Raw genomic sequence first — 16,226 nt, 5'->3', positions numbered from 1 at the left:
ACATTGTTAATGAAAATTTCACATACTTACTCAGAGGGTACTAGAAAACGTTTCTCGACGGTTGGTTATAAAAGATGGATTCCCGTGTGAACAAAAAGAAATCCGGCAACAGTCCAAACTTTTGTTCACGTGTTATTGAAGCTAGTTAATACGTATTAACTAAAAACAAAAGCTTCAAGTGATGTACACAAGTAGACAGAAATGTATAACGCGAAAACGTAAGAGTAGCTAGGATACTATATCGGATTGTAGGTGGGAACATATAATTAACGAAGCTACATATGTATGATGATAGAGAAGGGAAGGATGTAAGTGGTCATGATAAGTCACTTGATGTGCGAAAAGGATTAAACCCGAAAGCCTCCACCGCGTGAGCAACCTCCGAGGACATCCACTGAGATGGAGACGACCACTCTCTGATTTATCAGGTAACATCATCATGTTTTCATCTTTTAAATAAATTATCTGATTCTGACTTTGGTTCTGATGTTGATGGATGGAGGAGTCTGGGTGATCAAATCGGATCATGTGGGAATCCTGCGGGTCAGAGGGGTCCCTGGGGAAAGTTGCATAGGCTTGGTGAAGTTGGCACGTGTGGTGGCCGAAGTAAGTGGTTGAGTATAATGGAGGATTGTTTTGAATCATCTGAACCTGCTTCTTTGCTTCACAATTCTGGTCTTTAGTGTACGCACACTTGTAGTAGCTCCTACCATTTCATCATTCCTTTTTTTTTAATGAAAACTACTACATGAATATATATATATATATATATTTTATCATAGTGAATGATATGTATTACCTTTGGTGATTTGATTCTTTGATCTGCTTTTGTCCATATTTCCTCCAGAGAAAGCCATCGTGGTAGATCGGGTTCGGGGATTCGTGTCTACGGTAGTCTGAGCTCTCTGCCACTGATGTCTTTCTGCAACCACCAAGCTTATCATGATTAATGAACATCATTCATTCAACCATTCTTGAATATTTCAATTGATTAATATATACCTTCCCCTCTTGTGAAGTGGTTTCCTGCTGTTCTCAAGAACAGGCGACGCATCCTGGGGAGATGAGTTATTGGATTGGTCACCTTGATGATGGTCATTTGTATCGATCAAGATGGCTAGAGCATCCGAGAAACAATGGAGGACGGACTTGGCCAGGTCCTCCCTTTCCATGGACGAGTCTGACTTGGCGTGGTCCATGATGAGCTTGAGCTGGTTGGCACACCCATGGCCGTGAAGCAGCGTCTCCATAGCCTTTTGCTGGCAAGAGTTCATCTTTTTGGTCACTTTTTGACTTGAGCAATGTTCTCTACGTTTTGAGTAAATCCCAGATTTTTAACTAGGAGATGTGATGGGTCTCTTCGTATATATATTGATGAGGTTGTTGATACGAAGTTTCGTGTATATATATATATATATATATATATATATACTTGTGTGTTAATTACGATACACTCCTTAATTACCATACTAGTATTATGTAATTAGGTAATGTGTATGTGGCCCTTGAGATATAACCCACGATATAAAGACAAAAGCAGCGAGCATTTCTAGTTGACTTAACTAACAGCCCTATTAGTATTAAGTATAAAGTAAACAATTACATATAAACTCATTATCTTAGATTCAAGACTTTTTTGTTTTGTTTTTGGACATCAAATTTATTTCACCGCATCTACTTCTCTTTTCTTTTGCTAAAATGTAAATATCATAGATGAAAGAAGTTCTTACAAAGCAAGATCTTAAATTTGAACCATCTTGGCAAAAAAAAAATAAAAAACAAGATGGATCATGGACAACACACTTAAAAACTTATCTTAGCCACTTGGCCATAAGCAAACTGAAAGCCTTTCTAACCCTGTTAGCCGAAATAATGTTTCTCATCTCCTTATCAATGCCACTGAAGATTAGAGCTGCAGGGAGAGATATCTGATTATGCTTTAGGTTGTTCCTTTGTTTCCACAGGTGGAAGATAACAAGTTGTACAGCCAGTTTCCTAAGTAGCTTTAGACTTTTAGACAGTGGCTCTCGTATCCAAGACATGAGCTCCTGCCAATTTGTGAACATTGTGAATGTTGTTGAAGACGGGTTACATCTAAGAAGCACCTCTGTCCAAACGTCCTGGCTGTAATCGCAAGACAGCATTAGATGGTCTCTTGTTTCATCAAATCTGGAGCAGAACGCACAGGTAGGAGAAACCGGAAGTCCCCAAGCTGCGAGACGCGCCATTGTTGGAAGTCTGTCATAGTTCGCTATCCACATCGTGAAAGCGAGCTTCGGTACCGTCCCCTTGAACCAGACCACGTCCACCCAATCTTTTGTCTGCTGCCTCGGTCTAAGAACATCCCATGTGGTGGCAGAGCTGAAAACAGTCAAAGAATGATCACCAGCAATCCATTCACAAGCATCAATTGTATCATGAGATAAAGGCAAAGAAAGAGTAGTGAGATGAGAATGAAGATCAACTTCCTGTTGCGATCTTGGGTGAGGCAGGGACCATGTGGAATCTCTAATCGCATCAGCCACCACCGCATTTACCCTGATACGGAGGGCTCTCGGACCATTCGAACCAATATAGTTGATTAACTGACCCAAAGGTGTCCATGGGTCGAACCAAAAGCTCGCGGATTGGCCGTTCCCCAACTTAGTTCTACAGAAGCGAAGAGCGAGTGGTCTGAGGTCCAGGAGCTTTCTCCAGGCCCATGAATCATTTGTACTCGGCAGTAAGGACCAGAATAAAAACAGTAACCTCCCTTCACTAGTTAATAAAACTGGCCCTTTCACCAAAAAAAAAAGTTACTGGCCCGTCAAGAATGCATATAATTTCATTTCTTCATAATTATTTTAGAAAAAAACACAAAAAAGTAGGTTTGTATCACAGAACATCGGTGAGAGTGAAGTTATAGATCTCTGACAATAGGACGGGTCCAAAAGTCATGTGGTACCGCACCTGAGAAGATGGAACGCCTAATAACTGGGCGTAGAAAACGGAGGAACCAATTTAAACGGCGTAAGTAAGTGAGCTCCGTCAAAAGTGACGTAGGGTTCATGACCTCATCCTGCCGTACGTCATGAAAGGTTGAATTATGGATTACAGATCACTAGTATAATTTAATTCTAATTCAATCTCATCATTTATCAATCCAACGAAGAAGATTAACAGCTTAAAATAAGCGAAATTCGCATGTGCTCTTTATTGGATTTCAACTTATGTTCTTTCTTGTAAATATGTCTACATCAACGACGTCATAGTGTTGTGACACTATAACTTCAACCTTTTGTTTCCCTATTTTTACTTTATACTTACATCAATTATACTTAAGTATCGTTTGCTTCTTCTTCAATATCGGCGGCTGGCCATGTTAGGTTGCGACTTTCGTATGACTATCACAATTCTTTTTTTTTATATATAACTTTGATTTGCTAAAGCAATTTTATTATTGTTGTTTCTTTTCTTTTGGAACATTTTTCGAACAATTTATTATTGTGGTTTCTAATATGTGAATTTATCAATAAAAGTGAAGACCTAACCTTCGCTACCCCCGTCTTAGTGATGGTGTGGCGTTTCTTAGTAGATAATAGCTGGGTTTACAATAGGAATACATGCACCCTCGAAATCATGACGTTGATTGTGTTGGCAATGTACATTCGACCATAGATAGCAGAGTACATAAGATCGTTTTAAATCCCATAGGCAAAATAAATCACCAATTATCTAGTAACTAGGTGTTTTCCTGCACCATGTGCAATGATAAATTTTTAAAAAATTAAATTATATTTAAAATAGAATTTATTAATATTATATATTTTATTATTTTTGACTAATATTTAATATAAAGTTGATTATTAAAGCATAAAATAAGCAAAAAAAAATGTTTATTTTAAATTACATTTAATAATATATATGTAATATATTTAAAATTCGAACCTTAGATAAAATTTTTATCTATTTATTTTGGTTAAATGTATTAAATCAACTTGTATAAAATTACTAAAAAATCATATAAAAAATTGTATAGTTATTAAAAATTATAATTAAATAATATTTATAAAATTTGTAGATATCTAAAAGAAACTAATGAAATTACGATTAACAATTTATTAATATTTTAAAAAGATGTAGAAAATTTTGAAAATATTAGTAATAAAAATTGTATAATTATAAAAATACAATTAAATAATGTATTTCGAAATTTATAATGCATATTTCAATATATTTTATTTTAGTGATGATTTATGAATTATTACCATATTTTAAGAAGTTTACCAAAAATATAAATCAACATTAAATGTAATGTATTAGTTATTGCCATATTTTATAAATTTTATCAAAAATATATATTAGTAATAAATATGATTGTCCATGTCATATTAATTATAAGTTATGTTATCAATCTTGTTAGCCATGTCATCATTGTTTTTGTAAAAATGATTGTAGAGAAGACATGTGGCAAAATCACTTCGCAAATATAGTCTAGAGGATTAGTAAAAATATATTAATTGCCAATTAAACATTATTCGCTTGGTTGACGGCTTTCCATGTGATATAAAGAGAAGAATATATGCATGTTTAAAAACTTATAAACATTAAAAGATGAGATATATATTATATATAGCTTTTAAACCTGTAAACTATGCAGGACTTCTTAAAATAATTCTTTTATGATGTCATGACTCTTGATAATTGGAAGCGTAACACATGCACCAAAAGGTGAAAGCCAACACCCATAATTCTCAAGTCAACAAAGACATACAAACTTAGGAGGAGGAATATTTTAAAAAACTTCTCACCAGCAAAAAGTCACGTGTATCCAAGCAGGATGTCCAATAGCGACATATGATAGAAAACAGTTTTCCAGTGTAACATTTTAGCGATGTTCATGTATCTAGTACAATACTCCAATCTTGTATGTGTGTTTAAAACAAGTTAATGCAGAAGCTTAATACTTGAAAGAAGGCCATGCTTTTTTTTTAAATAGGACTAAGCAGTTGGGAAAAGTTATGGCAAATATGACTTTCTGCACGATGTGGTTTGTCGTGCTTTTGATAATCTATGACATCGCTTATCATGTTATAAAAATATGCACGATATATCCAACAATTGCATACATTTCTAAGAACTGAGAAGACACTTAACATCATCCGTGAGGATAAAAAAGGGTTTCCAACATGCCTGCTCTTGCTGTAAATCCATCGTCGCCAGTGAGTCCGATCTGAAAAATAATTGAAGCGAGACGATCGTTTTTAAACTGGGCCCGTATTAGGCCTCTAAGATAATTTTGGATCCTTGCAAAATTACTCGGAAGATACACGAAGACTTGGGTAGAGAGTGAAAATAGAAAACAAATACCATAGATGCAAATAAGCCCATTTAGGTTGTAGGCCCATGTAGTTGTTTCAGCGACGTCGATCCGTCGATTTCTAAAGTCAACCCAGCTATTTCAAACCAACCAAATAATATTTGTAACCCATACATCGATAATAGAGCATGCAGCTTCAATCGCCAAATTTCACTTACTCGGCAAACAAGATAGTCATATTCCTGTAAGAGGCCGCAACAGATACTTATGATGTCTTTCAGAAGGTCAAAGTTTTGTCTTTGTACAGATAGATGATGATGAGTTTTCATGATTCTAATCCATCTTCATCTTCCACTTTCTGCTCCACTACTGGTGGTATGCAATCCACTTTATATCGAAGAGTCTATTACACAAACAATGGAGATCAAGAGAAGCAAACGAATATATCCTCGTTAGTAAAAGCAATGGAAATAGGAGTCTATAAAGCATATCGAATCACTTTGTCTGCCTCAAAATGTAACTATCATTCTACCTTTTTGAAGAAAGTTGAATATGAATTGTCCCAAACAAGTTTGTAGTTTCCAGCCATTAGCGTAGAGAAGTTTCCCTGTAGAAACAGTCACATAAAACAGCTATGCACATAAACGAAAAAGAAATTATAAGCTTTCCCAAAGAAAAAAACTTATGAGATTAAACAGCACAGCTAAAAGAAAGCTCATAACCTAACTTGTGAAATTAACAACAAAACCAAAAATACTCATAAGCTTCCCCCCATATGTACATGGCACTCACCTGGTCAGCTTCATAACGACGGTAAGGTAATATCAGCTGCAATAAGAGAAATTTGTAATTCATCCCTCAGAATTCACTAGTTGAACTTGAACGTATATCTTTAAAGGGTGAGAGATATTGTATGTACTATATGCTATTAAAGTTTAATGAGAGTTTGGAAACTAATGAGCACACTCACAGTCTTTTCCCCTGAAGCACTTATGTACTCCACGCTAAATCCAATATCCTGGTAAATAAAAATAGGACGAACCACATCAGGTGAGAACCAAACTGAGATCACATCTGGTATCAAGAAACAACAGTTCTTGTTTGCCTTTCACATGAATGGTTCATCAAAGGAAAATATAGGCTATCAACTATGTGCGAAAACAAAGCTAACCAGATTCTAGCGGAAACAGCAACATATACAATTTTATGTACGGCAAATAGGGATAATGTGTGATCATCATCGTCATGCCCTCAACGCCTTAACCATCTTTAGCAAGGCAATATCCATAAAGCGCGCGCCATGGTGCCCTTTTGATTAAATATCGTGGCGCTATAAGGGCAACACGGCGATAACCTTTGAGATTCTTATCTAATCGCAATAGTTTTGATATAAGGCTCGTTTGATCAACCCTTTAACAAAGCAAAGTCAAGCTTACACCCATACTCTTCAGTAAAAAACTAAGCTTTCAAATAGGTTTTCTCTCCTATCATAACTTCGCTTCGTATACGCTAAGTAATGTACTTTGTTTTGATCTCATACACCCATCTCTTTTCATGTAACACTTTTCTCTTCTCTTCTAACCTACTCTGTTTTCATCTTTCCTCTTTTTCCTTGGATCACAACTTAACACGACACTGATTCTTATCTTCTAGTGAAGTTTCATAAATGTCCGAGGCTGACATGTGTTAGGATTGGTCAAGGTATTTTAGCTAATCAGTTTTGGTGTTATCTTTTATGAATTAGGTTTAAGTTTTTCCTGTTTACATTAAGTTGTATCCCTATATAAGAATATGCTAAGATTAATAAGAATTCGACTTATAATCAACCTTATTCTCAAAGAGAGACTAGTGTTGATGAAAGCTTAGCTAAGCATCTCTCTCTTTCTCACATTAGAAAACGGCTAAAATCAAAGTCGGTTCATATCAGAGGTGAAAGAAACATCTAAAGAACATGTTTTGGTTTCAATCACCACGATTATTATCACCTCTTTAGGTATGTCCGTGGCCATCCTTTTAGTTTTTTTTTTTTAATTCCAGTTGCTAAGTTGAAACAGTTGATCTGCAAGGCGCAAAGCCCTAACCAAAACAACTTATTGTAGCTCCTACCAAAAACAACCTAGACACACCTATAATTATCAAACAAAAGCTGGAGAGGGGAGCAAAACCAAGCAAGAAAAGCAAACAAATAATTTAAGTTATATAATGAGAAAACGGATTGAGGGTTCAAAAAGAAATACCATGCTTATCTTGCCTTGCATCAAGGAGAAATCCCAACCAATATATGAATTTTCGGATTCCACCATCAATGAGACCTAGAGAAACAACAAAAACTTTTATATATGCCACCAGAAAATGGGCATACCACACACCACTGTCATTCCCATCACTTTTCACTTATTTTAAACGCAACAATTTCAGATGGATCTAGTCTAAAGAGTCTAATAATGTCAAAACATTCAGTTTCATTAATAACCAAAAGCATTTGAGGAGAACAGTTTACCTCATAGGTTCTCCCAGCTTGGACGATAATCTCTTTGTACTCCTCATTTTCCCTAAGCAGTACAAACTCTTAGAACTAGTTATCAATGAACTGTAGAGAGAATCTTGTGAACAATGGAAGCTAACCTTGAACCCAATATCCCAGCGGCATCTGCTGAAATGAAGAAGGGGGAATTGGCAAATACATCGCTGGAAAAGCACAATGGAAAACGTTAACTTTTTTCAGTAGAGAAAGACAATGCCTAAAGACATCTAACCAAAGTAATGTTGGAACTGTCGAAATAAAAAATTCAATCAAAAAATTGAAATATAACACAAAAACTTATTAGAAAGAATGTCTAGTAATTACATCATACTGTTTCAGACTACTAAACTTACTCTAAAGCTTGATAGGAATCTAGTAACAATTTTAACATAGCCAAAACAAATTAGGAGACAAATAAAACTACTAAAAAGAAACAGAGTGAACAAGCCCTAAAAACAAACATCCACACAATTTTTTCGCAGCAAGAAAGTTTCAAAGGTGAGCATTCCCCGACATTGTGTGATCTTAGAAAGGAAGAAGGTACCTGATAAATGCGACGAATCTTTCAAACTCAGATGTGTAGACGATAGCAGCTTCGGACAGGAGATTCATTTGTTCTTTATTCCTGCCCATCCCACACATATAATAAGATCTCACAACCACTAAATGGGAAAGTTCACTGAGAAAGGGAACCTTGATTATTGACTAGTGTGAATTTAAGGGAGCCTTGATTTAACAACTACTATAAGCAAAAATAAAAAGAGAGAAGGAAAGGGAACAATCTTACAGTTTGAAAGTATCATATCTTTGCCAGAGAAGGGTTAAGAAAACCCTGATAGCCGTGGCCATTTTTGTGAGAGTGTATAGAGGAGGTCCATAACGTTGTCGTTGTTCTTCCATTGGCCTTTACAAGAGAAGATAAAACGATCCTATCAGTTAAAGTTGTTTATGCAACCTGAATCTTCTACCACCATAAGTAGCCTTATAAATGAAACCATGGTACATACCCATCATCATCATTTATTTGTCGAACAAAATCCAACAACACCTACAATAAATTAAAGAAAAAAAGGGAAAAGAATCAACAACTAAAATCAATTTTCTATGAGAATGAGAGGAGGCATTGAGCCTTTACCTGTGGCACCCCAACCAAGTACTTGACAAGGGTTTTGTAGACACCAGAGGCAGAGCCTAGTTGAGCCAACTGTCTCCTCCTACAATAAAATTAAACAAGTTCTCTGTAAGCAAGCAAGCATATCAAATAAGAAAGCAGAAACAGGTAGGCTCACCGCTCCATCTGCTGCTTCCAAAGAAGAGCATACGTGTCTCGTATGGTCCCTCCAGAGCTAACCAAGGCGTCAACCTCCGCCTGTTTGTTCCTCTCAGACCTCTCCTTCTGCTGTCTGATGAGCGTTCCTCGGAAATCTTGAGGCATGTAGGTCATAACTGTAAAAAAGGAAGAAGACAAAAGTATAAACACAGGCTGGCTATTTCTCTCTCTCTCTCTCTATCTATGCATCATAAAACAATAGAACTAACCAGTGTTAAAGACGCGCTCAGAGTTTTTCGTCTGGAAGGAAATCATAGCAGCCAGAGCTTTATCAAAATTGTCTTTGAGATGTCTCAAAATGGATGATAATTCAGCATCTTCGGATGTGCAAGGTTCCCGAAGCTGAAACAAGAGAGAAAGAGAGAGAGAGCTGTTGTCACCAAGAAGAGGAAGGGGGAAGGCTTAGGCTGGGGACAAAACGATTCACCTGAACAGGCCACCGAGATGGTTGCAGAAGAAACAGTATCTCCTCCATCTGCTCCCGATTTTTCCACATATTCTCATCAATCTTGTGAGGAGGCTGCTGGTTCGCTTCTTCGATCAGGGAAGCTTCCCCTAGACAAATACAAATGTATGAGGAGATTCAGCAGAAGGAAATAATACAAAAGTGGGATCGGGAACCTTGAGATGGGGGAGATTGGAGAGTCAGTAGCTGAATCAGAGAAGCCATGTCAGAGGAAAGCCGAGAAACGTCGTCGGAAAGAGGAGGAAATGGATATTTGTTGTAGTATGACGCCAGAAAAGCCCGGGTGATGGGCACAAGTCCGTCAGTCGAAGCCATGTCTATTGATCTACTCCCTCACACTCCACCACCGATCCAAGGTCTCTCTCTCTCTCTTTCGAATTGAGGAATATGATATGATGGAAGGAGGATGAAGACAAAGGGATATTCTTTGGGGAGGTCTTCCGCCATCTAACCACCAAATAAGATTTTTCAAAGCCCATTTGCAGTAGCCTTCAATTATTATTTTAAAAGGGATTGGGCCTCCAAGAGAGTTTAGCCTACAATAATACAAATATAAAATGTCCTTACCAAATTTAAATAACACTAATAGGCCTCAGTTTGTATGCAGAACATTTACAAAAAAACTAAATATTTTTATACGGATTCACACACAGATTATTTAAAAAAATTAAAAAAATATGACAATATTATTTTAAAAGTTGCATTTTGCGGCTAACATACAATGATTGTCAAAGAAGCTTGAAACCTTTGTTGTCTACATTTTTCTAAAGAATATCGATTTAATAATGGTTAATAGGCGTGAGCATATTAACCGAACTCCAAACCCGAAACGATCTAAAAAACCCGAACCAAAAACCGAACTGAAGTTTAAAAAAAATCCGAACGGATTTAGGATTCAACAAGTCCGGATACTCGTACCCGATTGGTTATATCCGATACCCGAACCAATTACCCGAAGTACCCGAATATATATATATTACTAACCCTAAATTTACATCTTCCTTTCCCATTCATCTTTCCGTCTTCTCCTTCTTCAACATATATGTTCAATACATACTCAAACTCATTTTATGACCAATTACATGTATGAATCACTATATTTTACGATTTTGATCTATGTTTGATTACAAGTAGGATTTGTGATTTGTTTTCTCTTTGCTCTTTACACATGCATGAGCTCAAACATTCATGATTATCCAAGTTTGATTTTTGTTTGATTTTGATGTCTCTGATTTTGATTTATGAATAGAGGAATTTTTTACCATTTTCTATTCAAGATAACACAAATATAAATTGCACTAAGAAAAAGAATACAGACTCGTGTTCCTCAGCGTAATAACAAATCAGAAAGATCATAAATCTTATATTAAGTTGTGCAATCTTATATTAAGTTGTTCAATCTTTTAATTTGAACAGTATTGTTTCTGGTCAAATCAAAGATACATAGAAGTTTATTTATTATTTATTACACAGTTTGGTTATACCCGAAATAACCCGAACCCGAACATTAATAACATGAACCCGATCCGAAGTATAAAATAATCCAAACGGGTTATGTTCCTCTCCATCCGAAAATCCGAAAATCCGAAACACCTAATCTGAATCCGAACGGGTACCCGAACACCCATGTCTAATGGTCAATTCACTAATTTATGGAGATATATGAATTTTTATTAAATTATTTGAAAAAAATTAGAATGATGTCCATTACAATATAAGAGAGTTAACATACATTAATACAATAATGTAGTTAGAAATTATATATTTTGAACGACCATACAAGCACCATCGCTTCCTGTTGTTTACAAGCCTTAAAATGTTTCTGTATTATAAAATTTTAAACTTCCATAAAATTAACACCAAAAAAAAATGACCACCACAAAGTTTTATAATGCCAATCTCAAAATCCCCGAGAATACCACCATACATATATATAGATCCTAACTTTAACTCTCCCCGACTTTCTTTGACATTATAGCATTCATTTCCTTAACTTGAAAGCCAAAAAGACCGTCTCCACCTGTAAACTGTGCGTCAAAATGAAACCACAGAGATACGAGGCAACTGTACCAGCCATCAGTATACATATGTATCTACATTATGCCCATTGAAGCATCTGCACCCGGAGATGCAACACTACATGAATTACTGCCAATAAGATCAGTGTCCGCGCCCACACTGCTGATATTTTTTTCCTTACCCTGATAGAAAAAGCTTGAGAATAGAAACCATTCACCTTACATCTGTCTAAATCCAAGGACCAGCCACATGACAACACCACATACTGATTCAACGGAGCACTACTATAAGTACTCTGAATCCTGACCACAGACTTATAAACATAGAGAGATGATAAGCGTACCATGCTTAAACAATTACCCCACCAACATCTTAATGATATTGTGTTCCCTTTGTAGTTTAAAAATCCACAAAAACCCAGTATTTCAAAAAGAGAATTAAATAGTATAATCTTTTCAACGATTGGTAACTAAATTAATTATTTTAAAACCCTGAGACTATTAGAAGCATTTCCTTGCATAAAGAAAAAACAAAGCAAAAACCAGGAAACTTTATGACTTTCGTCCGGCTCTTATTCAAAAACTTAGAAATGATAAGGACAGAAGAGGATCGCTACTCCTTATTAGTTGTTGGCTTAAGGAAACCTTCTTTGGTGGTAAAGTTTCCCTCTCCAAATTTCAACCAGCAGCCTCCAGATATCATTTGCTACGTTAGTACAAGGTATGAAAAAATTGAAGGTTATCACATAGTAGTAATGGCTAGAGATGGATGATGGAGGATCCTCTCTTGACATTAGTATACATTAGAATTTGAATCGAGCATCATCTCTTTCTGATTACTATTAGTAAACAATCTCTTATTTGCACTTGTATCAAATTCTGCAACTTAATTTGCTATCTTCATATGAAACGTTGACTTAAGGTTTAACAATGGCGTATGATTATTCACTTTATTATATATCCAAATGTAATCGAACATAATGATATTTTAACATTCACAAGAAGCTTTGAAAACTGAGAGTGTATCAGTCGTTGCCTTCTGGAAAGTTGACCAAGTATATAGCGACCAAAGTGACGGCTGCTCCGAGCAGTTGCAATGAGGAGAAAGTCTCATCAAGGTACAGATACCTGTTTCAGAACCAATCATATCAGAATACTACCCAAAGACTAGAGAAACTTGTGATAAGAAGGAACCATGTGGCCTTACCGAAAGATTGATGCAAACATTGGTGTCAAAAAGGTGGAGTGAGCTGAGTTTAGACAGGCTTCCTGCAATAAGAAACATCATAAAAGCCATCAGAGATCTGAAGCATAAAGCAGTGATACTATAACAAGAAGGCAGCAAAATAGAACCTTTAGTAGCGCTGTAGAAGTAAACGCCGTAGCTAACCGCACTCCCAAATATGGATGGGTAGAGAAGTGCTATGATATCATTTATGGGATAAGCTCTTGAAGACTGCCGTTAAAAACCGGGTCATGGTTTATAACGGATATCGCCAAAAGAGGAAGGCCACCGATAACCATATGCTGCAGAAGAAATTTAAGACATGTTTAGTTTAGTTCCTGTAAGGAGAACTCTGTGAGACAAGCCATTGAACAAAAAGAGTAAGGATAAAGCATCATTACCCAGCCGGTTGCCATATCTGGATCCGAGTACTTTGAGACCCATCGAACCATCACAGTACCAATAGCCATGCTCTGGGCTGCAAGAAGCATCCACCACTCTCCATTTCCCCACACAGAAAATTATTACCATCTGAGGTAACTGATGGAACCTGCAGCGATCAGATTTATCCTCAACTTGCAACAACACTATCAAAAAGAAAGAAGATTATTAAGTAAAATCTTGTACCTCTCAAGAAGCAAAAGTCCAGCAACACCAAGAACTGAAGTTGATTAAGGGATGAACTGACAATGAGATTGTCCAAGAAAGTCCCAGTTCCAGTCTCTTGACCATCCCCACGAGTGAAATGGTTGACTTGTCCTTCACCCACATAGATTCCTGGGTTACAAAAATATATTACAGAAGAAAGAAGAAAAGATCCCAAAAAAGATCTTATTAGGCTAAGCTACACACTTTATCTATAACTGTAATGATTCGAAGGGGAATGAATATAAAGAAGACTGCACCAAGAATAATATATAGCATGAACTAAACTTCAAACCTGTTCCTCTTAACACACTAGGATTCATAGTGCCAAGTTCAGGCCTATTCATCTAAATAAAAACACAGGGAAATGGATTCCAAATCATAGCTTCGTAGGAATCTACATAATGAGGTATAAGGATTGAGCCTCGTCGAGTCCAAAACAACACTAGAGAGAGAACTTAGCTCTCAGATGTTACATTACATTCCCTTACAACGATCAAAGGATCACTTTTAGCCTTCAAAACAAGTAGTTTTTTACTTACATTCATATCAAATTATCAATGAATCGAAGCAGAAAGATCATTTAACTATTCTTCCCCCAATTTTGAAGCTTTCGCGAATCTCATCAGTTAAATCTAGAATTGATACGGTTTCAAATTGGATCGTCTAGCATGTGTACGCATCTGTAAAGAGAGAGAGAGAGAGATCGTGGTACCGTGATGAGCGTAGACATGATAGGAGGCCTGACGCCATGAATAGAAGTAATCGCCTTATGTCTGGAGATCTATCTTGTTGGAGATCTTTTCGATTTCCTAGCAAAATAAATTTGCAGTTTTAATTATCAGAGTTTTAGGAGTCCGTCTAAAGAGCCTACTCTATCTATTATTATTTGTAATTGATGGGCCCAGCCCATTGAACAAACCTGTTACCGTTATAATTGCTCCACTTCACAAGAAACCATCTCTTGCCTTCATCATCATAATCTCTCAATCCTCTCAGACTCTTTACGAGGATCAACACCAAAACGAGTGATAATGGCAACGAGATCAAACATGCCTGCCTGAACAAGTCACACGTATGTTCTTCGCGTCTTTTATTTGTGTTTTCGTGAATACCTAATTCTCGATGCGATTGCATTATGAATCTAACAAAAGATCATGATGGATTTCCTTCTTTCTGGTTCTGTGAAACAGGTGTCCTTCAGATGGTTTAAAGATCCAGAACAAGAATGTGAAGAATTTAGGGTTTTGAGAAAAGCAAGATCAATCAACACAAAGAAAAGTAAGAATCGCATCTTTTATTTGTGTTTTCTTGAATTTCTGTTGAATATAAGAACTGATCGTGATGGGTTTCTTCATTTTTGGTTCTGTGAAACAAGTGTTCCTGCATATGGTTTAAGAACGCGACTAGTCTTGAGAATTTTGATTTGTCTTCTCCCATCAGACTAATCTTCGGATTTCCATTTCGTTACCATTCCTAAGCTTTGTTCTAGATTGTTTCTTAATTTGATTGTTTGTTCTGTTTATCTTCTCTAGATAAACAAGAGGAGTCGAAATCAAGGCAAAGACAATGCAAAACGGAAGACCGGTCAGCGTTGTTCGACGTACCCAATGAGTCTCCGTTCATCTCCATCTTCATGAGTAGTGGGGAAGAGGCAATTGAAGACGATGGAATCGGCCCAATACTTTAGGTGCGCAAATTTTTGAATTATTTGGGCTTGCCTATACAAGTTAGTACTCTATTTAGATATTAAAATCGTTGGGCTTAGCCGTTACATAATTCACATCATTCTCACATTGGACTTACAACATATAGGCCCACTTATATGAAACGATATTCTGTCAAACATTTGGATATGAGTTAAGCTTCCTATACTCAAATTAAATTCACAGGTACGCATTTATCAATTTGACATTTTCAATAATTCAGGGTTTAATTACAGTTTTGCGGCATCATCCCATATACCCCACACCCCTAAACCCTTAATCTCTTATATTCTTACCCCAGTACCCTTAATCCCATATACCCTCAATTTCTTATACCCCTAAACCTCATAATCTTCACATATCCCTAATCTCTTAATCTCTTACACCATTAATCTCATATACCACTAATCTCTTATACCCTATCTCATATACCCCTTAATCTCAAATATCCCAAATCTTTTATACCCCAAATCTCATATAACCCCACCCTCAAGTACCATAATCTCAAGTATCCCATAATCTTAAATACCCTTAAAATCTCAAATACCCTTTAATCTCAAATACCCCTTAATCTCAAATACCTTCTAATCTCAAATAACCCTTAATCTCAAATACCCCTTAATCTCCAATACCCTCTAATCTCAAATACCCCTTAATCTCAAATACCCTCTAATCTCAAATACCCCCTAATCTCAATTACCCCTTAATCTCCAATACCCTCTAATCTCAAATACCCCTTAATCTCAAATAACCCTTAATCTCCAATACCCTCTAATCTCAAATACCCTTTAATCTCAAATACCCCTTAATCTTAAATACCCCTTAATCTCAAATACCCCTTAATCTCAAATACCCCTAATCTCGAATACCCCTAGGGTTTAGGGTTTAAGGTTCAGGGTTTAAGGTTCAGGGTTCAGGGTTTAGGGTTCAGGGTTTAGGGTTTAGGGTTCAGGGTTTAGGGTTTAGGGTTTAGGTTTAGGTTTAGGGTTTAAGGGTTTAAGGGTTTAAGGGTT

At 36.4% G+C, this 16,226-nt stretch overlaps 3 protein-coding genes and 1 pseudogene across 4 annotated transcripts; all 4 read right to left on the bottom strand.

The window, feature by feature from the left end:
• Positions 1–110: 110 nt before the first annotated feature.
• Positions 111–3,958, bottom strand: LOC103850398 (probable WRKY transcription factor 62). The gene is given in 4 exon segments (XM_009127139.3): positions 111–427; positions 430–706; positions 800–922; positions 1,003–3,958. Coding segments are annotated over 4 exon segments (783 nt in total). The 5' UTR covers positions 1,275–3,958; the 3' UTR covers positions 111–316.
• LOC103850728 lies at positions 1,812–2,937 on the bottom strand. The gene is made up of 2 exons (XM_009127516.2): positions 2,879–2,937; positions 1,812–2,649 (listed from the first exon to the last, which is right to left on the bottom strand). The coding sequence occupies exons 1-2, from the start codon at positions 2,935–2,937 to the stop codon at positions 1,812–1,814; spliced, it is 897 nt and encodes a 298-aa protein (XP_009125764.1).
• Positions 3,959–5,324: 1,366 nt separating the features above from the next.
• Positions 5,325–10,052, bottom strand: LOC103850397. Of its 2 annotated transcripts, none has more exons than XM_033284342.1 (15): positions 9,775–10,052; positions 9,581–9,708; positions 9,363–9,495; positions 9,113–9,269; positions 8,959–9,037; positions 8,831–8,871; positions 8,611–8,727; positions 8,368–8,448; positions 7,925–7,987; positions 7,800–7,851; positions 7,537–7,611; positions 6,270–6,317; positions 6,092–6,127; positions 5,832–5,931; positions 5,325–5,702 (listed from the first exon to the last, which is right to left on the bottom strand). In XM_033284342.1, the coding sequence occupies exons 1-15, from the start codon at positions 9,932–9,934 to the stop codon at positions 5,689–5,691; spliced, it is 1,284 nt and encodes a 427-aa protein (XP_033140233.1). In that variant the 5' UTR covers positions 9,935–10,052; the 3' UTR covers positions 5,325–5,688. The 2 variants fall into 2 exon arrangements, with proteins under 2 accessions (XP_033140233.1, XP_009125386.1); XM_009127138.3 differs by having other exon boundaries at positions 5,832–5,906; positions 9,775–10,050.
• A 2,452-nt stretch (positions 10,053–12,504) lies between these two features.
• Positions 12,505–13,854, bottom strand: LOC103850395 (annotated as a pseudogene).
• Positions 13,855–16,226: the final 2,372 nt, after the last annotated feature.

This window comes from Brassica rapa, chromosome A02 (genome assembly GCF_000309985.2).
Source record: "Brassica rapa cultivar Chiifu-401-42 chromosome A02, CAAS_Brap_v3.01, whole genome shotgun sequence".
NCBI lineage: Eukaryota > Viridiplantae > Streptophyta > Magnoliopsida > Brassicales > Brassicaceae > Brassica > Brassica rapa.
Note: the sequence above shows the minus strand (reverse complement) of the source record. Positions and strands in the feature narration are given on the sequence as shown.